The 17,314-nt window shown below is 48.7% G+C and overlaps 1 protein-coding gene across 1 annotated transcript in view; it reads right to left on the bottom strand.

The window, feature by feature from the left end:
* Positions 1-10,500: 10,500 nt before the first annotated feature.
* NGF (nerve growth factor) overlaps positions 10,501-17,314 on the bottom strand; it is a 51,750-nt gene continuing 44,936 nt past the window's right edge. Inside the window, exon 3 of the mRNA XM_019730556.2 lies at positions 10,501-11,399. Within this exon, the coding sequence (XP_019586115.2) occupies positions 10,656-11,387 (732 nt within the window). The 5' untranslated portion in view covers positions 11,388-11,399 and the 3' untranslated portion in view covers positions 10,501-10,655. The remainder of the gene's footprint in view (positions 11,400-17,314) is intronic.

The following is a 17,314-nucleotide window of genomic DNA, read 5'->3' on the forward strand; positions in this document are numbered from 1 at the left end:
ACTGAGCAAATGGCTTTTTCATTCACCCCATGTCACACAGTGTGCTCTTTTCCCCCCCTTTCCCTTTCTTTTTCTTCCCTGCTGCATTTGCCATCAGATGGTCTTGTTTGAATGAGTTTACAAAAGTCCTACTAAAGTCAGAGGTGCTCCAGTCTAGGTTGCCAGGGCAGGAGGCATGTCAGGGATTCCAGGGCCAGTGCTATAATTAGGAGTAAAGATCAAGCTTTTGCCTAGTGTGTTTCTGGTGCCTTTATTCCTTATGCTCTCATCATGGTGGAAGGCAGCCGGTAGAAGACATAGCTAACACGTCAGTGAACCAGGCACTGCTCTAGGCTCTGGAATAGCAGGATGAGTTAGACATAGTCTTTGCCCACAAGACTTTAAGTCTCACCATTTAGGCTGCCACACACCCATGTTTAACCTCAATAATCACTGGCAAAAATGAAAGCTGAAGGAGTCCTGGCTTAGTAATCGTAAGAAAACAAAACACAAAAAAAAACAAAAAAGAAGTTATAATTTACCATAAACTCACAATGTGAATCTAGAGTGATGTGGCAGCTGAAACAGTTTTTGTAATTTTAGGCTCCATTAATAGAAATATATTATGTGGATCAAAGGAGTTATTAGTCCCATTGTAATTAGTGCTGGTCAGTCCACATCTGGAGTATTGTGTTTCCTTCTGGACACCACATTTGAAAAGGAACATAGATAAATTAGAATGTGTCCAGAGAGGACTGACCAGGGTAGCAAGGGGCCAGGGAACCCTATCAGATGGGAATGGTTGAAGGACCTGGGAATGTTTAGCCTGGGAAATAAAAGACTTAACTGGGGGACATAATAGCTATTTTTGAAGATTTGTCATATGGAAAGGGCCTGGGCCAGCTCCTTGTGTTGTTGCAGAGAATACTTCCTAGGGACAGTACTTGGGTGAAGGGTAGAAATGTTGAGGACAATTTTTAGTTCAACATGAGGAGGAACTTTCTAGCATCCAGGCCACCCAAAGTGGACTGGGCGATCTCTTTTCTTAGCATTTCACTTTTTTGTCTCCTTTTCTGCCTCTCATCAGGGTAAGAAGTGGTTGGCCGGTTCCCCTTTCTTCCCTGACAATCTCAATTCTCTGATCCTTCCTGGTCACCTGAGTGGCATGAAGCCCTAGCATTTATGTCTATGTGAGTGAAAGGTAATATTGGCAATGCTATGCCAAGCACTTTACAGAGGCGATGGTGGATGCTTCATGCAAAATGTGGGGTCGACATAATGATCCCTCCATTTTTACAGATGCAAAGCTTAGATACTTGCTCAAAGTCACATACCTATTTCTACAGACTGAATGGCGTGCCCCTAAAATTCACATGTTGAAGCCCTAACCCTCAAGGTGGCTATATTTGGAAGTGCAGCCTCTAAGTTAAATGAGGTCACAAGGGTGGGACTCTGATCCAACAGGGTAAGTGTCCTTACAAAAAGCTCTTTCTCCCCTCAAGCCAGGAAGAAAACCCTCAATGAAAACCAAATCGGCCAGAATCTCAATCTTGGATTTCCCAACCTCCAAAACTGTGAGGAAATAAATTTCTGTTGTTTAAGTTACCCAGTCTATGGATATTTTGTTATAGCAGCTGGAGCTGACTAATACAGCCAGGAAATGGGAGAGCCAGAACTTGAACCCAGGAATTCTACTTGTACTTCCATAGCTTACTTTCCTAACCACCTGTTCTACTTGCCTCTCCCCTACTAAAATATAAATTCATAAACAAAACAAAACAAACCAGGTGGATTAGAAGTTTGGACCAAAGTGGACGAATGGAGTAGCCCCCCACCCCCCACACCAGTGAATAGGGGGCAGAAATGTAAAGCAGAGATAAATATGTAGCTTGTGGGGGGGGTGGGGCAGTGGGGCTCAGTGTGTTCCCTGGTCCTGTCACTCCTAGCCACCTGAACTGTGCAGTGTCTTTGTTAAAAGAAAACAGTACTCAGACCCACTCCATTGTCCGATGGCCTGTACATGCCACCAGGTCGAGCCCTCTTTGTTCACTGGCACAGTCAGGGTTCTGATTTAAATATTATGTCTTTTTCTGACACTCTCTGCTCGTTCCATTGGGTATCCCCCTCCCCCCCTTTTTGTGGCAATTTATTTATTTGGTTTTTAGTTTCAGATGTACAAAACAACTGTAATAGATTGACATTTATCATTTACACCCTTCACAAAGTGATAACCCCCCACCCCCAATCTACTAGCCCTCTGACATTGTACACAGCTGTTACAGTTCCACTGTCTGTATTCCTTATGCTGTACTCCACTTCTTATGACTATATATATATATATATATATATATATATATATATATATATATATAAAATTATAGTTGACATTCAGCATTATTCAGCTTTAGCTTCAGGTGTACAGTGCAGTGGTCAGGCATCTACACCATCCCTGAAGTGGTCTCCCTAGTGAGACAAGTGTCCATCAGATACCCTACAAAATCTTTACAACCTTGTTGATTACATTCCCCAAACTGACTTTTGTGTCCCCGTGGCAATATTGTAGTTACTGATTGTGCTTTCTAATCCCCTCACCTTCTCCCTCATTCCACCGCCCCCCCATCTAGCAACCCTCAGTTTTTCCTCTCTATCTCTAAGACTGTTTCTGATTAGTTCATTCATTTATTCTATTCTTTAGATTCCACATATAAGAGCGATCATGTGGTATTTGTCTTTCTCCGTCTGACTTATTTCACTTCATATGATGTTCTCTAGGTCCATCCATATCATTGCAAATGGTAAGATATCATTCTTTATGGCTGAGTAATACTCCATTGTATAAATATATCCCCTTTTAATTGTGTCTTTATTGCTTTATGTAGTACAAAGCCTTTTATAATGAATAAGAAAAATGAAAAGCTTTTCCCTTTTAAAAACCTCTATGACTCACCAAATACACAGAAACCACAACCCAACAAAGCCATGATTAAAGTCTATGTAGAGTAAATCTCTTAAGGAGTAGAGTTTTGCATTCTGTTACCGCAGGCATCCAAAACCTTTGATGTATGTTGGGCCCTCTTGCTCATAGACCTCTGCCGTATCATCACTTTCCCCAGCCACGAATCTTACACCAGTGGATTTTCTCAGTGGAGAAGTCTTGTCCAACAGGAGGCACAGAGGGAAGGCTTCCTGGAACATGTAGGGGAAAATCAGGAAGATGAGAAAGTGAAAGGTCAAGCTGGGAGAAGAACAGCAGCAGCAGACAGGAAGCTTTCCCCGCGGGAATCCTTGCGTGTGCTGAATCCAGAGGCTGCTGGAATAAGCGAGCAAGACTGCTTTGGAGGGAATTTTGCCCACGTGTTGGTCTTGTGGCTCTTGTTCAAGGCCTGACTCTCATGACTCTGCCTCTGGCTTCTCTTTGGGATGAGTTTCTACCTCCTCAAGACCTGGTTGTGGACCCCATCACATTGTTCCCAATATTTACATAAGTCGGGGCTGCCCCTTCCTGACTTCTCCCCTTCAAGGGAGGGCAAGAACACTGAGTGTGGGGGGCACTGGCCCAGGAGCATAAGGCAGAGGTTGAATCCCCAGGGGCTGGAGCGAAAGCCAGAACTGTTGTACCCAAGGCCAGTTTGGACTCTGAAAACCAGAGAGATGAGTCTGGCCAAAGTTCCTAAAAGCGAGAACTGAGGTCTAGAAATGGGGAGGCCACGTGGGGTCTAGGACATTGCTACTCAAGGGCGTGGTCCTTGGGCAGCATCATGGGCGTCACCAGGGCGCTTGTCAGGAACGCAAGACCTCAGCCTCCCATTCCCTACCGATGGAATGGGATCCCCAAATAATTCGGATGAACATTACAGTTGGAGAAGAACTTCCCTGGAGAACCCAGGGCAGGATCAGGGTCAGAGACATGGGGCTGAGAGCTTGAAACTTGGTAGGGATGAGATGGGAGTGAGAGCAGATCAGGAACACGCAGGTGGAGGCCGAGGTGAGGGGGCAGGGAGGTCGCTGTCAACACCAGGGGATGTGAGAGGCTGCCTCCATGTGCTGTGTGTGTGTGGTATATAGATATATCCAGACAGAAAGCTGAAAGACCAAATCCTCTATTCAGCCTCCAACTCGGATGTTGGAGGATGGGAGCCCATCTTATCCTCTGTCTACTCAGGGTCTAGCATGGTAATTGCACATCACAGATGTGCAGGGGTCTCTGCTGAACTGAATAGGTCCCCTCGGCCTCTCCTGTCAGTCACACAGCTCGGGGAGGTTAGTGGAGAGTTGCCATTGATTCTGCATTTCCCTCAGGAGTCTCCTTGTGTGATAAAGATATTTCCATATTTTCTTTAGCAAACAAAACCCACCCGGCTGGATCACAGAGGATCCAGCCTCATAACCCTGGGCAGAACAGGCAGGGCACCAGAAGATCCAGGCTCCCACCTGGGTGTGACCCATCCACATGCCATTTCTGGAAAAAGAATAATGGACCTGCTGATTCTTGCTGAAAAGTTGGGGCCTAGATGCCAAGTCCAGAGCCTTGCTATGCGCTTGGGGAATCATATTGCCAGCCTCTGCAGTACGTCTGGACTGAGCTCTGCTTGCAGCAGCCTTCTCCTGGCAAGAGTTAATGCTAAGGTGCAGCTGAAAGAATGTGAAGGCTGGAGAGCCAGCTTGCGGGATTGCTATTGCAATCAGAAGACGGCCTGAGTCGGAGTTCCAAAGCCCTTTGAAGAGATGCCAGCTTGGACACATGTTTCCAATTATCATATGCAATCTTGAGACAGTGTGCAAGTTGCAGTTTTATTATGTCAAAGTGAAAGAAATGGTGAGGGTGAGATAAAGGGGGAGAGGCCGCCGAGCTGGAGGCTGCACTTAGCTGTGGCACCAAATGTCAGCTGCCAACTCCAGTCCATCCCAGGAGCAGGGGCACATCGAGGGCCTCTCTTTTTCCTACTTCTTTTAGGGGTCAAGGAAACCCAGCTGGTAAGGCTGGATGGAGGAAGCCCCAGCTTCAGGAAGCTGTTTGACCTGGTCTTTGGTATTTGGTCTAAACACAAAGATATTGTGGGTAGCATTCAGGACCTCTGTCCAGCCACAGGATTTCACTTGATTATTCTTTGAATTTCCCCAAGGTGTGCACTTGCAGGAGAAGCGAGTTCCTTTGCTAGTTTGTGGCTCAGAACGGATAGAGGTGGCTCTTCTCTCTCTCCCTTCCAGGTTTGGGCAACCGCTTGGTTAGGTTTTACCTTGTTTGTAAATCTGGAAGAAATCCCAGCACAAACAATAATTTCACTCAACTTCTTTTTCCAAACACAGTTCGGAAATTGTTTCCTTCAGGAAGTCTTCCTGGGTTTACTCTTCCCACCTAATTGCTTCTTATCACTGTAGCCATCGATCCGAATATTTATTTGCACTAATTTGTTTGTTGTGCTGTTTTTAAGTCAGCATGTAGGTACATGTGAGTGAAGTAACTGCACTTCCTGGCTGCTTGTTAGTGCTCTGCAGCTCTGCGTGTGTGTTTGTCTGTTGTGTCTCTGTGTGGGCATATATGTGCATACAGCTGTGTGTGCATTTACACATGTCTTATATACAATAATTTGCGATGTGACAAGCACTAAGTGCCTTACAACTTAAGAGTAGGTTCTGTGATTACCACCACATTTTCCATATGAGAAAACTGAAGTGCAAGGAGATAATGGTATTTGTCCAGCATCATTCACCCTATAGCGGTGAGGCTAGGGCTTGACTGTGGCTGTCCGATCATGCCCTTCACCATGACACCCACCTCTGAAAGGTGCTCAGGTGACTCCCATGCAGTGGCCTCAGGAAGGACATTTTCTTCAACGCAGACCATGAACCCATTTATTGCTGACACGGGGTAGGCACAGACAAGGTGGGGATGGTGGTGGTGGAGAAAAAGATGGGAACTAAATTCTATCTTACCTCCCCTCAGATACTGATTGAGTGCCTGTCACATGCAAGACTGGGTCCAAGTGTTGAAGGGACACAACAGATGGAACACATTTTTAAGGAGCAGGTCTGGGATGGAGGGATTCTCCTCCGGCTGCTGCTGCGGGAGGGGGTGCAGGGAGGGCCTGCCCAACTTCTTCACCTTGGCCCTGGGCCTCTGAGCCATCTCCACAAACCCAGGTGAACTTGGAGGAAGAGCTTTTCCGTTGCAGACCCAAATTAATTGGAGCAAAACAGAGCCCACGTGCTTGACACGTGGAAACTTTCAGAGCCAATGGTTTGTAAACTTGCCAAGGGCTAGGGGGAGGGCACCTCGCAGCCGGGAACCGTGGAGCACTTCTCTGGCAGTGGTGCATGAAAACAGAAAGCCGACCTTCCAGCACGCTCTTAGTTTTGGAACTCAGAGGCTTGCTCAGGCAAATCCACATAAAGTATCCAGTACCGTGTGGACCCCTTGCAAGTTCTTACTTAGTGGTGAATTACCTAGTGGTCATTATTAGTCTTGCTTGTCACAGAATGAATCTATGATACATTTATAAAGCTCTGTTCATGAGCCTCCGTGCCTTGTTGAAAGCTGTTCCGCCCCATTCTAACACCCTTTCAGGGGTCCTCAGCCAACTCTACTTTTCGAAACTAAAATGTGTTACGTGCTTCTTAAGTGCCAGGCACTTGCTTATATTTATCTACATTATGTCATTTAATTATCTCTCAGCCGTCTGAGAAAAGAGCTGTTATTATCCCCGTTTCACAGATGAAGAAATTGAAATTCAGAGCATTGAAGCAACTTGCCTAAGGTCACACAGCCTAAGTGTCTGACTTGTCTGACTCCAAAGCCCACGCTCTTAACAACTACACTAGAACCTCTAGAATCTAGGTGGCCTTCCTGAGCCCAGATTCAAGCAGAATGTGAAGCTGAAGAGCTGCTGGTCTTGTTTTTACCCCTCTGAGCCTGGCTATTCCATCATGTCCACTGACCAGAGGGTTTCCCTTACCCAATCCGTACATCTGCCGATAAATATTGAGTGAGTACCAGCATAGTTGTTACTCTCCTACCATCACCACAGGGATTGCTAAGTTGAGAACAAATCTCTTTGCCTCCCACTTGCATGAGACATGGCTGCTTACTTTCAAATGCATGGTTTTGCATCGTGCTCTCACCTCTGGGATATAAGAATGCTGATTTTCAGTTCACAGCTGCAGGATCTGAGGTCACAGAGAAGTGGTGGCTTGTCAGGCTGTCCCAGATAGGACCTGGGGAGCTGGGCCTAGAGTCAAGCCGCATGTGGGTGCTGTCACACCAGGCTGCTTCCTCAGCACCAGGGCCTGGGCCTCCCGTTGTGCCCTTTGGGCCTGTGGAAGGAGGGCTCTGAGGTCACTCTGAGTGGGGGCCCTGTGCCCTTGAGAGCCCACCCTTCCACTCAGTTCTGCTTCCCCTGCCTAACTGTCCCTTTTCTCCAAGGAGTGCAGGACACGAGGGGCAGAGCCTGCCGTGTGTCCTCTGCATGCTAGGTCTTGGGTGGAGCCTTGTCCCGTCATGCATGTGATACTGAGGAGAGAGCGGTGCGATGAAAGAATAATCCTGGGTTGTGGGAATGAAAGTATCCACTTGGTTGTTGTTGAAATGCTGTGTCCCCACAGCGGGATTTCCGCAAAGGGAAACGCAAATCTAGAGGAGGCTGGTGCCTGGTTGGAGACACCGGGGCAGAGGGATGGACGTGGAATATGAACGAGCGTCAGGCACTGCATGGCTCTTGTCTCCGGAAGCAGGAGTCCTGCCTCAAGTTTTGCTCGGAGAGCTGGGCTGTGTCAGGCTGAAGGCAGCCAAGGTCTGCACTAGTTGTCTTTGCTGTGCTGGAGGGACGCCTTCCAGCGAGGAAGCTGCTGAGGGGAAGAGATCGCCTCTGACCTCTGGGCTTTTGGTGAACCCGGCAGGAAGACCTCAAGGAGGCAAGTGAAGGAAACATTTGCAGGACGCCCAGCTGCGGCTCCTCAGCAGAACCTAATGGGAGATTTTGAGCTGTTTGTTTTCAATGTGTTTAAGTGTCTGGGGCCTGGTGACCCAGGCCGGCCTCTCGGGGGGGCAGCCTGGGTGCGTGTGGAAGCCAGAGCTCTGCCCTGTGTCAGGGGCAGAGTCCACGTTGCAGTAACCCCCCGGCTTGGGGTTCTTTTGGATGACTGCGACTGTTCAGCCAAACTGACGATCCCAAGCTGTGTGTGGAAACATGGGCTCCCAGCTGTGACTCAGGAGGCACAGCTGAGAGCAAATGTTGCCTGTGAGGGAGGCTGTGGTGTTAGCAGGGTCACAGGGACGCCTCTTACTCAACCCTCCGTCCTTCCTCAGAGGTGTCAAGGCGGCTGTCCCTGTGGCCAGGCAAGGAGAGTCTAAGACTTCTTTTGGGGGGGTCCCAGTGTCTTGCAGTGTGGAGTGGCTGTCCAGACTCTCCATGCTGGGGTCCACAAAACTTTCCAGGCTGGGAGTTTTCTGCGTGCCTCCCTCACCAGCCTGTCTCACTACACCTAGGCCCGGCAGGCCTGTCAGCCTAGGAGGAAGTGTTTGTCAGAGGGACCAGTAAGGCTGAGGCCCTTGGCACTGGTGCCCAGTAAAAAGCCACAGACACAGGTCAGTGCGAGGGCTTCCTCTCTGGAGCCTTAATCTGACCAAGTATCTCAGCACAGAATGTTCTGGTTGGTGTTTCTTTAACATAAATCTTTATTCCAATTGAAGTAGCTTTGATAGGAAAAACAGGCCACATTTCATCATGCTTTCACCCTAATCAAATGTCTCTCGTGCCAAAGCTCTCTGTGTTTCTAATTTGCCCTATTTGGATTGGGTTGGGGGTGGGGTGGGCTGAGTTACAGAGGAATAAGTACTGTGTTTCCCTGAAAATAAAACATAGCCGGACCATCAGCTCTAATGCGTCTTTTGGAGCAAAAATTAATATAAGACCCGGTATTATATTATATTATATTATATTATATTATATTATATTATATTATATTATATTATATTATATTATATTATATTATACCTGGTCTTATATTAAAATAAGATCAGATCTTATATTAATTTTTGCTCCAAAAGACGCATTAGAGCTGATGGTCTAGCTAGGTCTTATTTTGGGGGAAACATGGTATGACCATTTGCTTTTTTTATCAAAGGGACAATTTGGGCATGCTCTCAGAAAAACTAGGGTAGGCCTTTCACCCTGGTGAGAAAGCAAAATTTCCATTTCCATGTAAGTGCTCTGTCTGGAGGCTAGGGGGAAATTGTGCCCTTCAGGGAAAATACAAAACAAACAACAAAAGGTGCAGGGGAAGGTGATAGCTTGAGTGGAACCCTGCTCCTGACTGTATCCTCTCTGTGTCACCTCCATTTCTCTCTAAGACAAGATGCTCTTTGTATAGTCATTGTTGGTGAGCATATCCTCCCCCCTCTTTCTCCCCCCAAAAAAAAAGAAGACTGCCCAGGGTGCTGGATATCTTGGAGGCAGGGGGAGGATGGTAAGGGTGAGATGACACACCTTCCTCTTTCTCCTCCTCCCCTGCCTCTCTCTCTCTCTCTCTCTCTCTGTCTCTCTCTGTCTCTCTCTGTCTCTCTCTGTCTCTCTCCCTCTCTCTCTCTCTCCCTCCCTCCCTCCCTCCCTCCCTCTCCTTCTCCTGTTTGGTTCCCCTGTCAGGGAGGATCCAAAAGCCATTGTTCCCTTCTGGCTTGACCCACCTTGCCTGATTTATTTGTGTTGGTTTTCACTCCATTTATCTTTGCCTTTCTCCCCCCACCATCTTCCCTGAGGGGCCCACGACCTGTCCACCTGTCCACCTTTGGTCACCTGTTGGAAATCCCCCAATTAGAATAAGCAGTGTTTCAAAAGTCCTTTCCAGGCAGGTCTCTGGCTGCCCTGAGTATAGGCCGATGCTGGGCCATTGGAAGTTGCTGTGGGGCTGTGAGTGGTAGCAGGTGTATTGGAGGCCCTAATATTTCCTCAGGTAATCAAGTCTTTCTGCAGGAAGCCACTGGAGGACCAGCCATTAGTGCCCAGGCAATCTTACCATGAAATCAGATAGACCGTGACAGGCCTCAGACATTCTTTTGTTACGGTTCTGCCAGACAGCTTTTCAACCACAAACAGGTCTCCCCCTAGAAGACAGTCAGGCTCACAGGTCCTTGCTCCTTGGTTTCCTCCCTGCAGAGTGAGTGGGTCCCTCCAGGATGGAGTCTTCTGATGAGACCCCACAAACTTACAGAGTGGAACAATCAAGGCTCACAGATCCAGGCTGTGGGTGGGGGGCTGGGGGTGGGGGGCAGGGAACCCAAGGCTTGGGTAGGTTGGGCTGTAGAATGCAGAGCAAAGTTGCCACCCAGCAGGCGTCCCCTCCTAATCAGCCCGCTTAGGCTAATACCTGAAACCAGTTAGCCTTCCCGGAAGTGGCAGTGCTGGCTGGGTGGGCAGGGGGTTACAGGCCCCACAGAGAGGGAGCCAGGTGGGTACTGTAGACAATTCACCCCGTGTTGTCCCCAGATGGTCACCCTGGGGAAAATGACCCGAGTGCCGGTACACAGGATGCTTCCAAAAATTTAATAAATAATGATTTTTTAAAACTGTATAAACTATAAATTACCATGCAGTCCTTATAATTTAAAATAATTTACAGGTTGAGGTAGGGAGGGGCCCAGGAGCGTGTGGAGGGGCGCTGGGGATGGGGGGGCGGGCGTGCGGTCAGACTCTCCTCCCCGTCTTCCTGCTGAGCACACACACACAGGCCGTGTCTATCCGGATAAACCGCCAGGCAGCCTGCTTGTCGTCCATGGTCAGCGCCTTGACGAAGGTGTGAGTCGTGGTACAATACGAGTTCCAGTGCTTCGCGTCGATGCCCCGGCACCCGCTGTCCACGGGATTGGGGTCCCGGCACTTGGTCTCAAAAAAGTACTGTTTGAACACGCTATTGTTGATGTTCACCTCGCCCAAGACCATCACCTCCTTGCCTTTGATGTCCGTGGCCGTGGTCTTGTCCCCCACCCACACGCTGATGCTGTCACACACGGAGAACTCCCCCTTGTGGAAGACGGGGTGCGACGTAGACCGCTTGTTCCTGTGAGTCCTGTTGAAGGAGGCGGTGCCACTGGCCTCCAAATCCAGGGGCTGTGCGTCTGCCGTGACCGGAGGGGGCTGAGTGCTGAACAGCACGCGGGGGGAACGCAGGCGCCGCTTTTTAAAAAGTTTGGGGTCCACAGTGATATTGCGGGTCTGCCCTGCCACCCTGGCAGCTATCGCCCCGGCTGGGACGCTGTGGGCTCGGCGGAGGGCTGTGTCAAGGGAATGCTGGAGGCTAGTCCAGTGGGCTTGGGGGATGGCGCGTCCTGCTGGGACATGGCTCTCTGCGCGCGGTTCTGCCTGGGTGCCGATGCCGATCAGAAGAGCTGTAATCAGAGTGTAGAACAACATGGACATTACGCTATGCACCTGAAATGAAACAGAAACGAGGGTTATTCACGGAGGGCTGTGTGGTACGGAGGGCAGGTTCTGGGGACTCAGCATCGACCTTCCAAGAGGACCACAAGGAGGCCGCACCTGGTCGTCTCCAGCCAAGGCGACCCTGGAATTTACCATTCGAACCCGGACACTTTGGGGAGTGGAAAGGGGTGCTAGCAACAATGACATGGGGACTGGGGACGAAAGGCGTCAACAGGGCCATCCCATCTAAGGGGTGGGCTTTTCCAGGAAGGGGACAGAGCCCCCGAAAGTCTGCCCTGTGGCCTGGTATGAACTTGGGACATCACTTCCAGAATCCTTGGAGTTCTCTGCCTGCCAGCTTGAGCAGCAGTGAGCATGTGTGTGCATCGGAGAGGCAGGTGGGGTGTGTCGGCCACTTCTCCCCACCACTGCGTCCTGCCCAATGGCTGGAGTCCCCGGGAAAGCAGTGGGAAGAGCTGCCTGGGACTTGTCTGGAAGCCTTAGCATGGACATGCCCTCTTCAGACAGCAGGCCTGCCTCAGCTCTGACATCCGGTGACTGAACCCTTGTTACGAATCCATGAAGCATCTTGTTTGGCCCAAAAGTGTCCAGTTCCAGGACCATCTTGATTAGTCAGCCGCCCTCACATATAAACATAACAGTGATAACCTGTCCTCTTTGTGTGACATTTTAAAACATTCCAAACGTGTTCATTTCTAGCTTCTCATTGGTCTGTGAGTTAGGTTAGGGTTTATCATCTCTCATATACAAGGAAAGTGATCCACAGAAAATTGACTAATAGGCTTAACATCTCTAGCAAACACTAGAGCAGAGAAAGAATCCAAACCTGACCCTTTACTGGGGGGTCCACCCTTCCATCCTTTCCTCCCTCCCTCACTCTGTCTTTCATTCCTGAACATGTCTTTTCTTTTTATTATTTATTTTTATGTGAGTATAAACCAAATGGCATAGATCTATAATACCTGTCCCCCAAGAGGCAGTACAAGCCCCTCTTGAGCATGTGACAGGGTTCCACACTGCATATAGCTGCCCACCAGTGGCCAGCCGCTGGCTCAACTCACTGTGGAACTAGCTCTGTCCTTGAGCTCACTTCTGGTGAGCTCCTATTCACACTCATAGATGGATATCAAATGTCACCTCCTCTGTGGAGCTTTCCCGGATCTTCTTGTAGGGTTAGGGGCATCCCCTATAGACGGTGTTCAAACTTCCAGTTCTGTCCCTTCTGCCATCTCTCCCCACCCCCACTCCCACAGGTCATTCTGCTCCCTGCCCACTTGTCCAGCCTGGCACAGATACCAACTTCTTTTTGAGGCCTTCTCAGACAACCCCAATCAAAAATGATCTCTTTCCATTCTCAACTTCAGAAGTAAGCGTGTGTGTGTGTGTGTGTGTGTGTGTGTGTGTCCCCGCCTACTAAATCAATGTAATGAAAAGAACTCGGCATTAGATTTGGGGTTAGAAAACTTTGCTTGGATTCCTAGATCGGCTACTTGTTAGCAAAGGGAAGTCACTTAAGTCTTTCTTTCCTCCTTGATCAAAACGGGGCAATAAACATCATTTCACCAGGTTGCTGATGGGATTAAATAGGCGCCCACAAAATCTGTTAATCCTGAGTCATTGCTGTCATCAAAGGCTTTGGTCTTCTTCAGTTATTATGGCTTATTCACTCCCCAAGCACACTCCAGCCACGTCTTTTCACAGCACCTTGTTTTGCCTCTGTCAGGCTTCTTTCAAAGCATAACGATTTGAGCCTGTCTTTCCACTGACTGTGAAGTCTTGGAGGGCAGAGCTGTGTCACAGCAGCTAGTCACTCCATCCCTGGGCATGCACCTCCCTTGTCTCAGGTATGTAACCCTGTCACCCTCCTAGTGTCATGGATAATTGTTTCCATGCCTGTCTCCCTGAGAGCTTTGCAAGCTGTGCCGTTTGCATTTAAATATTTCCGGGGCCAGGTGCAGTGCCTGGCATGTGGTAGTAGGTCCTCAACAACTCCGAGGAGAGTGGATGGCAGGGTGAACGGGGATGGCCAGGGAGGCTCTCCATCTGCCCTCTTGCCACCACAGTGCATGGCTTCTTGTGGATGTCGTGCCTAGGGCCAAACACTGCATTCCGAATATTTTAAAGTGACACATTCTTCTCAGTACTGTGCTTTTCTGCAGCTGGAAATAGACAGCTCTTTGGTGAGATACCAAGAATAAAACCGCCACATTCTTTTTTCTCTCTGGTTACTTTGAAAATGTTTGTGTTTGTTCCAATTCTTCAGGCCACACAGAGCAGGCGGTGGCACATCTGGGCTTTTGACCACCACTGGATCTGTCGGCTGATGGCCTTGCAAACAAATGTCCAGCCAACTGTCACTTGTAAGAGAGAGTGACACACACAACTGTCACAACTGTAACAGAGAACTTGTTATAAAGTGGGCCGTGAATTCAAGCCCTTTGCTTTTGCTCCTTGTTTCATTTCTTGCTGCTTCTCGGTGTCTCTTATCAGGTAGATGAAGGGAGAAGAAATGAAACTGATACTCATCCCTTTGTATCCAAATTAGCAACACTTAGAATTCGGATAGAGAAATACATTTTAAAAAGACTAAAATGCAGGGTTTTGGGGGGAATACGGGCCAGATTGCTCCCTGTTCCCCATTTCCACAGGTCCCCACCTCATTCTAAAGTCTCCCCTTTGGTGAGTGCGTCCTCTTCTACGGACACTGACATTTCTGGGCAGTTGAGGCCAGTACCAGGATCTCCAGCCCAACTGCTCTTTTGAAAGCCAGTTCTGAAAGTCCAACTGCCTGATGGGCAACTCTCCATGGATTCTGACATTTTAAAAGCAAGACATGGGAAACAAAAATCTTCATACTCACAATCCTCATCAGTATCACCATATCCCTTTTCCTCTTCCTCGCTCAAAAGCAGCAGCCCATTTGGGGGCCACTTACTGATTTACGAGGCAGTTCCACAGCTCCTCTCTCTGTGCACATTTCTCCCCATCTCCCTAGATGCGTTTCTCCATATTTTCCTTTTTCCTGTTACTGGGACCACGACTGCTTCATTCACCAGCTCCAGACCTCAGCTCAGCACTGGACCCCGCTCTTTCATCCATACCCCCCGCCCGCCATCTAGCCCTTTAGGCTGTGGCTCAACAGCGTCTCTTGAAACTGTAACTTCCATTCTCACCTCCATGCCGGCAGTTCAAATCATGCAACAGTTTCCCACGTGATGTCCTGGACCATCATCTCTCTGCTTCCAGTGCCTTCCATCCCAGGCTGCCCACTGGACTTCTTAGAGCACAGCTATGATCACATCACCCCACTTATAGGACCCAGTGATGAGCTGGCTGTCCAGTGAGTCAACAGGCCCTGCCCACCGTCTGCTCTCCTTGTATATTTTGCTTTTTAGAATTCACAGGCTCACTCTATCCTTCCCAGCCCACCTCTGGCTCTGGTTCAGACTCTTCTGTGCTAGGGGCATCGTCCCCCTGGCCCTCCATGGGCCTTTTCTGCTCTCCACCTCTGCAGGTTGGAGCCCTTCCTGTTCTCTTTCAACACACAACGGAAATGCCAGTTCCACGGGGGAGCTTTTCCTATTTCCAAAGAGACAAACTCTCTCCCCTCCCCATCTCTAAAAGCATTTCCCTCAGGCTCTCTTAGTATAGTTGTGTCCTCCTCTGATCCTCCCTTCTTGAGGGCAAGCTCCCTGAAGGCAGAAAAGCCTCCTTCGTCTTTGTTGGGTCCAGGTGACCTAGCACTCGCAGGTAACCCCACCTCTAAGAATCAGTGAATGTGTGGACAAGTCTCCTTCCTTCTGTGCTCCTTAATTTCTCCAGCCGAGCGGTAACATTTAAGGTATCTTCCAACGCTGACCTTCTATGAGTTTAAGAAATTACAGGCATACCTCGGAGATATTGTGGCTTTGGTTACAGACCATCGCAAAAAAATGAGTCACATGAATTTTTTTGGTTTCCCAGTGCATGTAAGTTTTGTTTACACTATGCTGTAGTCTATTAAATGTGCAATAGCATTATATAAAAAAATGTATATTCCTTAATTAAAAATGCTTTATTGCTAAAAATGTTAACCATCATCTGAGCCTTTAGCGAGTCGTAATATTTTGCTGGTGGAGGGTCCTGCCTCAATGCTGATGAAAATGCAATAATTGCGAAGCAAAATAGAACAAAGAGTGATAAAACGAGGTAAATCTGCATAACGTTTTCTACTCTGCCCAGCAGTCTGATGGTTTTACTGACTGTCTTCACACAGCTCTTAAAGTCTAATGCTACTTCTCAGTTCACTGTCAGGACAGAACACATGGCGCCCGGCGGCATTTAATCACTAAGTGGAGATTTGCGTCATGGACGATTGTTTTCATGAAGATTTGAAAACGTTGCAAGTACAGCTCTCATTTGGGTTTCAGATGAAAAGGTGTTATTTAAAAAAATATTTTACTTATAATACGGTGTCCCTATCATCTTTTTAAATTAAAAAAAAAAATCTTTCTTTTTAAAATCCACCAGTACATAGAAAAAGAAAACAACGAGTGTGTTTTCTCTTCTAGTGATATAACGCACAACACACAGTTTACAAATGAACAGTCTTTCCTTGGCCAAAGTGAACCCGGGGAGGACTTTCATTTAGTTATTTTTAAAAACAACCTTTGAAGCCTTATCTCCTGAAGAGGTGACTGTCCTTGTGGAGGCTTCACTAAGCAAAGCCCTGTGAACTGAACAATTAGCTGGGGAGGACGCAACTAGCGTTTCTTCTTTCACAGGAAGAAACACGGTCGTGTAACGTGTGAGTGGTCCGTCATTGTCCTGCTCCTACCAGCGTGGATGACAAATGACTAAGACTGGGGTAACCCGTCAGGTGCCTTTTATCCAGCCGCTAACAGTCTCCCCAGGTCTCTCACCGTCTCCCAGGCCGGTGGTACACACTGTGAATCTCCAGTCGTAATTCCACACACGCCAGTAATAAGAGAAATTTCCTGCACCAGGTGAATGATCGTTACACAGATTCTGGTCTCCTCTGAATAGGTGATGACGCTGCTGGACAGAGCTAAGCAACTGGCCCACATTGTCCCGGGAGGGCTGATGGCACAGGGAGGCTGGGCAACCTGCCTTTGGAGGTGTGTCGTAGAGGGGAGTAAGATCTTTCCTCCCTTCGAGGGAGTGGTACCAAGGGCTCTCAGTGACTGTCCGGCTAGAGATGGGATCAGTGAACCAGGGTCACTCAGGGTTAGCGAGAGAGGAAATTCTTGTGGTTGAGGAAATCCAGCCTTTCCTCCTCTTCCATCGCACTCGCCACATTAGGAGAGCGGTCAAGGGTCATCTCTTGTTTTACACTTGGCCTCCGCTCTAAACGTAAACTGGCTGCTGTCTTCCGTTGTAAAGACGCCTCCACTCTCAGTTGTGGAGTGTGAGAGGGAGGCTGTGGCTTCTCAGCTCCCCGGGGAAGGAGCCCTGAGGCTGCAGCGGAGAAAGGCAGAGACGGCATCGAAACCAGCGCCTCTGCGAGCATTTCCCAGGGGTCAGCACGGACTGGAAGAGATGTCAGAGGTGCAGCGCATCGTGCGCACCTGGAGAGCCTGTTAAACCAGATTGCCCTCCCTGAGCATCTGATTCAGTAAGTCTGGGGTCGGGCCTGAGAATCTGCATTTCTCTTAAGTTCCCACGTGACACCGATGCTGCTGGTCTGGGGACCCCATTTTGGGAACCGCTAGCCTAGTCCTCCAATCCTTGAACTTTACAGAGGAGAGAAATGGGCCTTGAGAGGCTAAGGGACCCGGGGTGATGCAGCTAATGAGTGGTGGGCTGAGCACCTTCGCGGGGACAGAGGCCAGAGACCCCCCTCCCCACAGACATACACATTGTAACTGGTGGGTCCTGGGCTGTGTTTACTCAAAATGAAAATT

The sequence above is a fragment of the Rhinolophus sinicus genome, linkage group LG14 (assembly GCF_036562045.2).
Source record: "Rhinolophus sinicus isolate RSC01 linkage group LG14, ASM3656204v1, whole genome shotgun sequence".
In the NCBI taxonomy this organism is placed as follows: domain Eukaryota; kingdom Metazoa; phylum Chordata; class Mammalia; order Chiroptera; family Rhinolophidae; genus Rhinolophus; species Rhinolophus sinicus.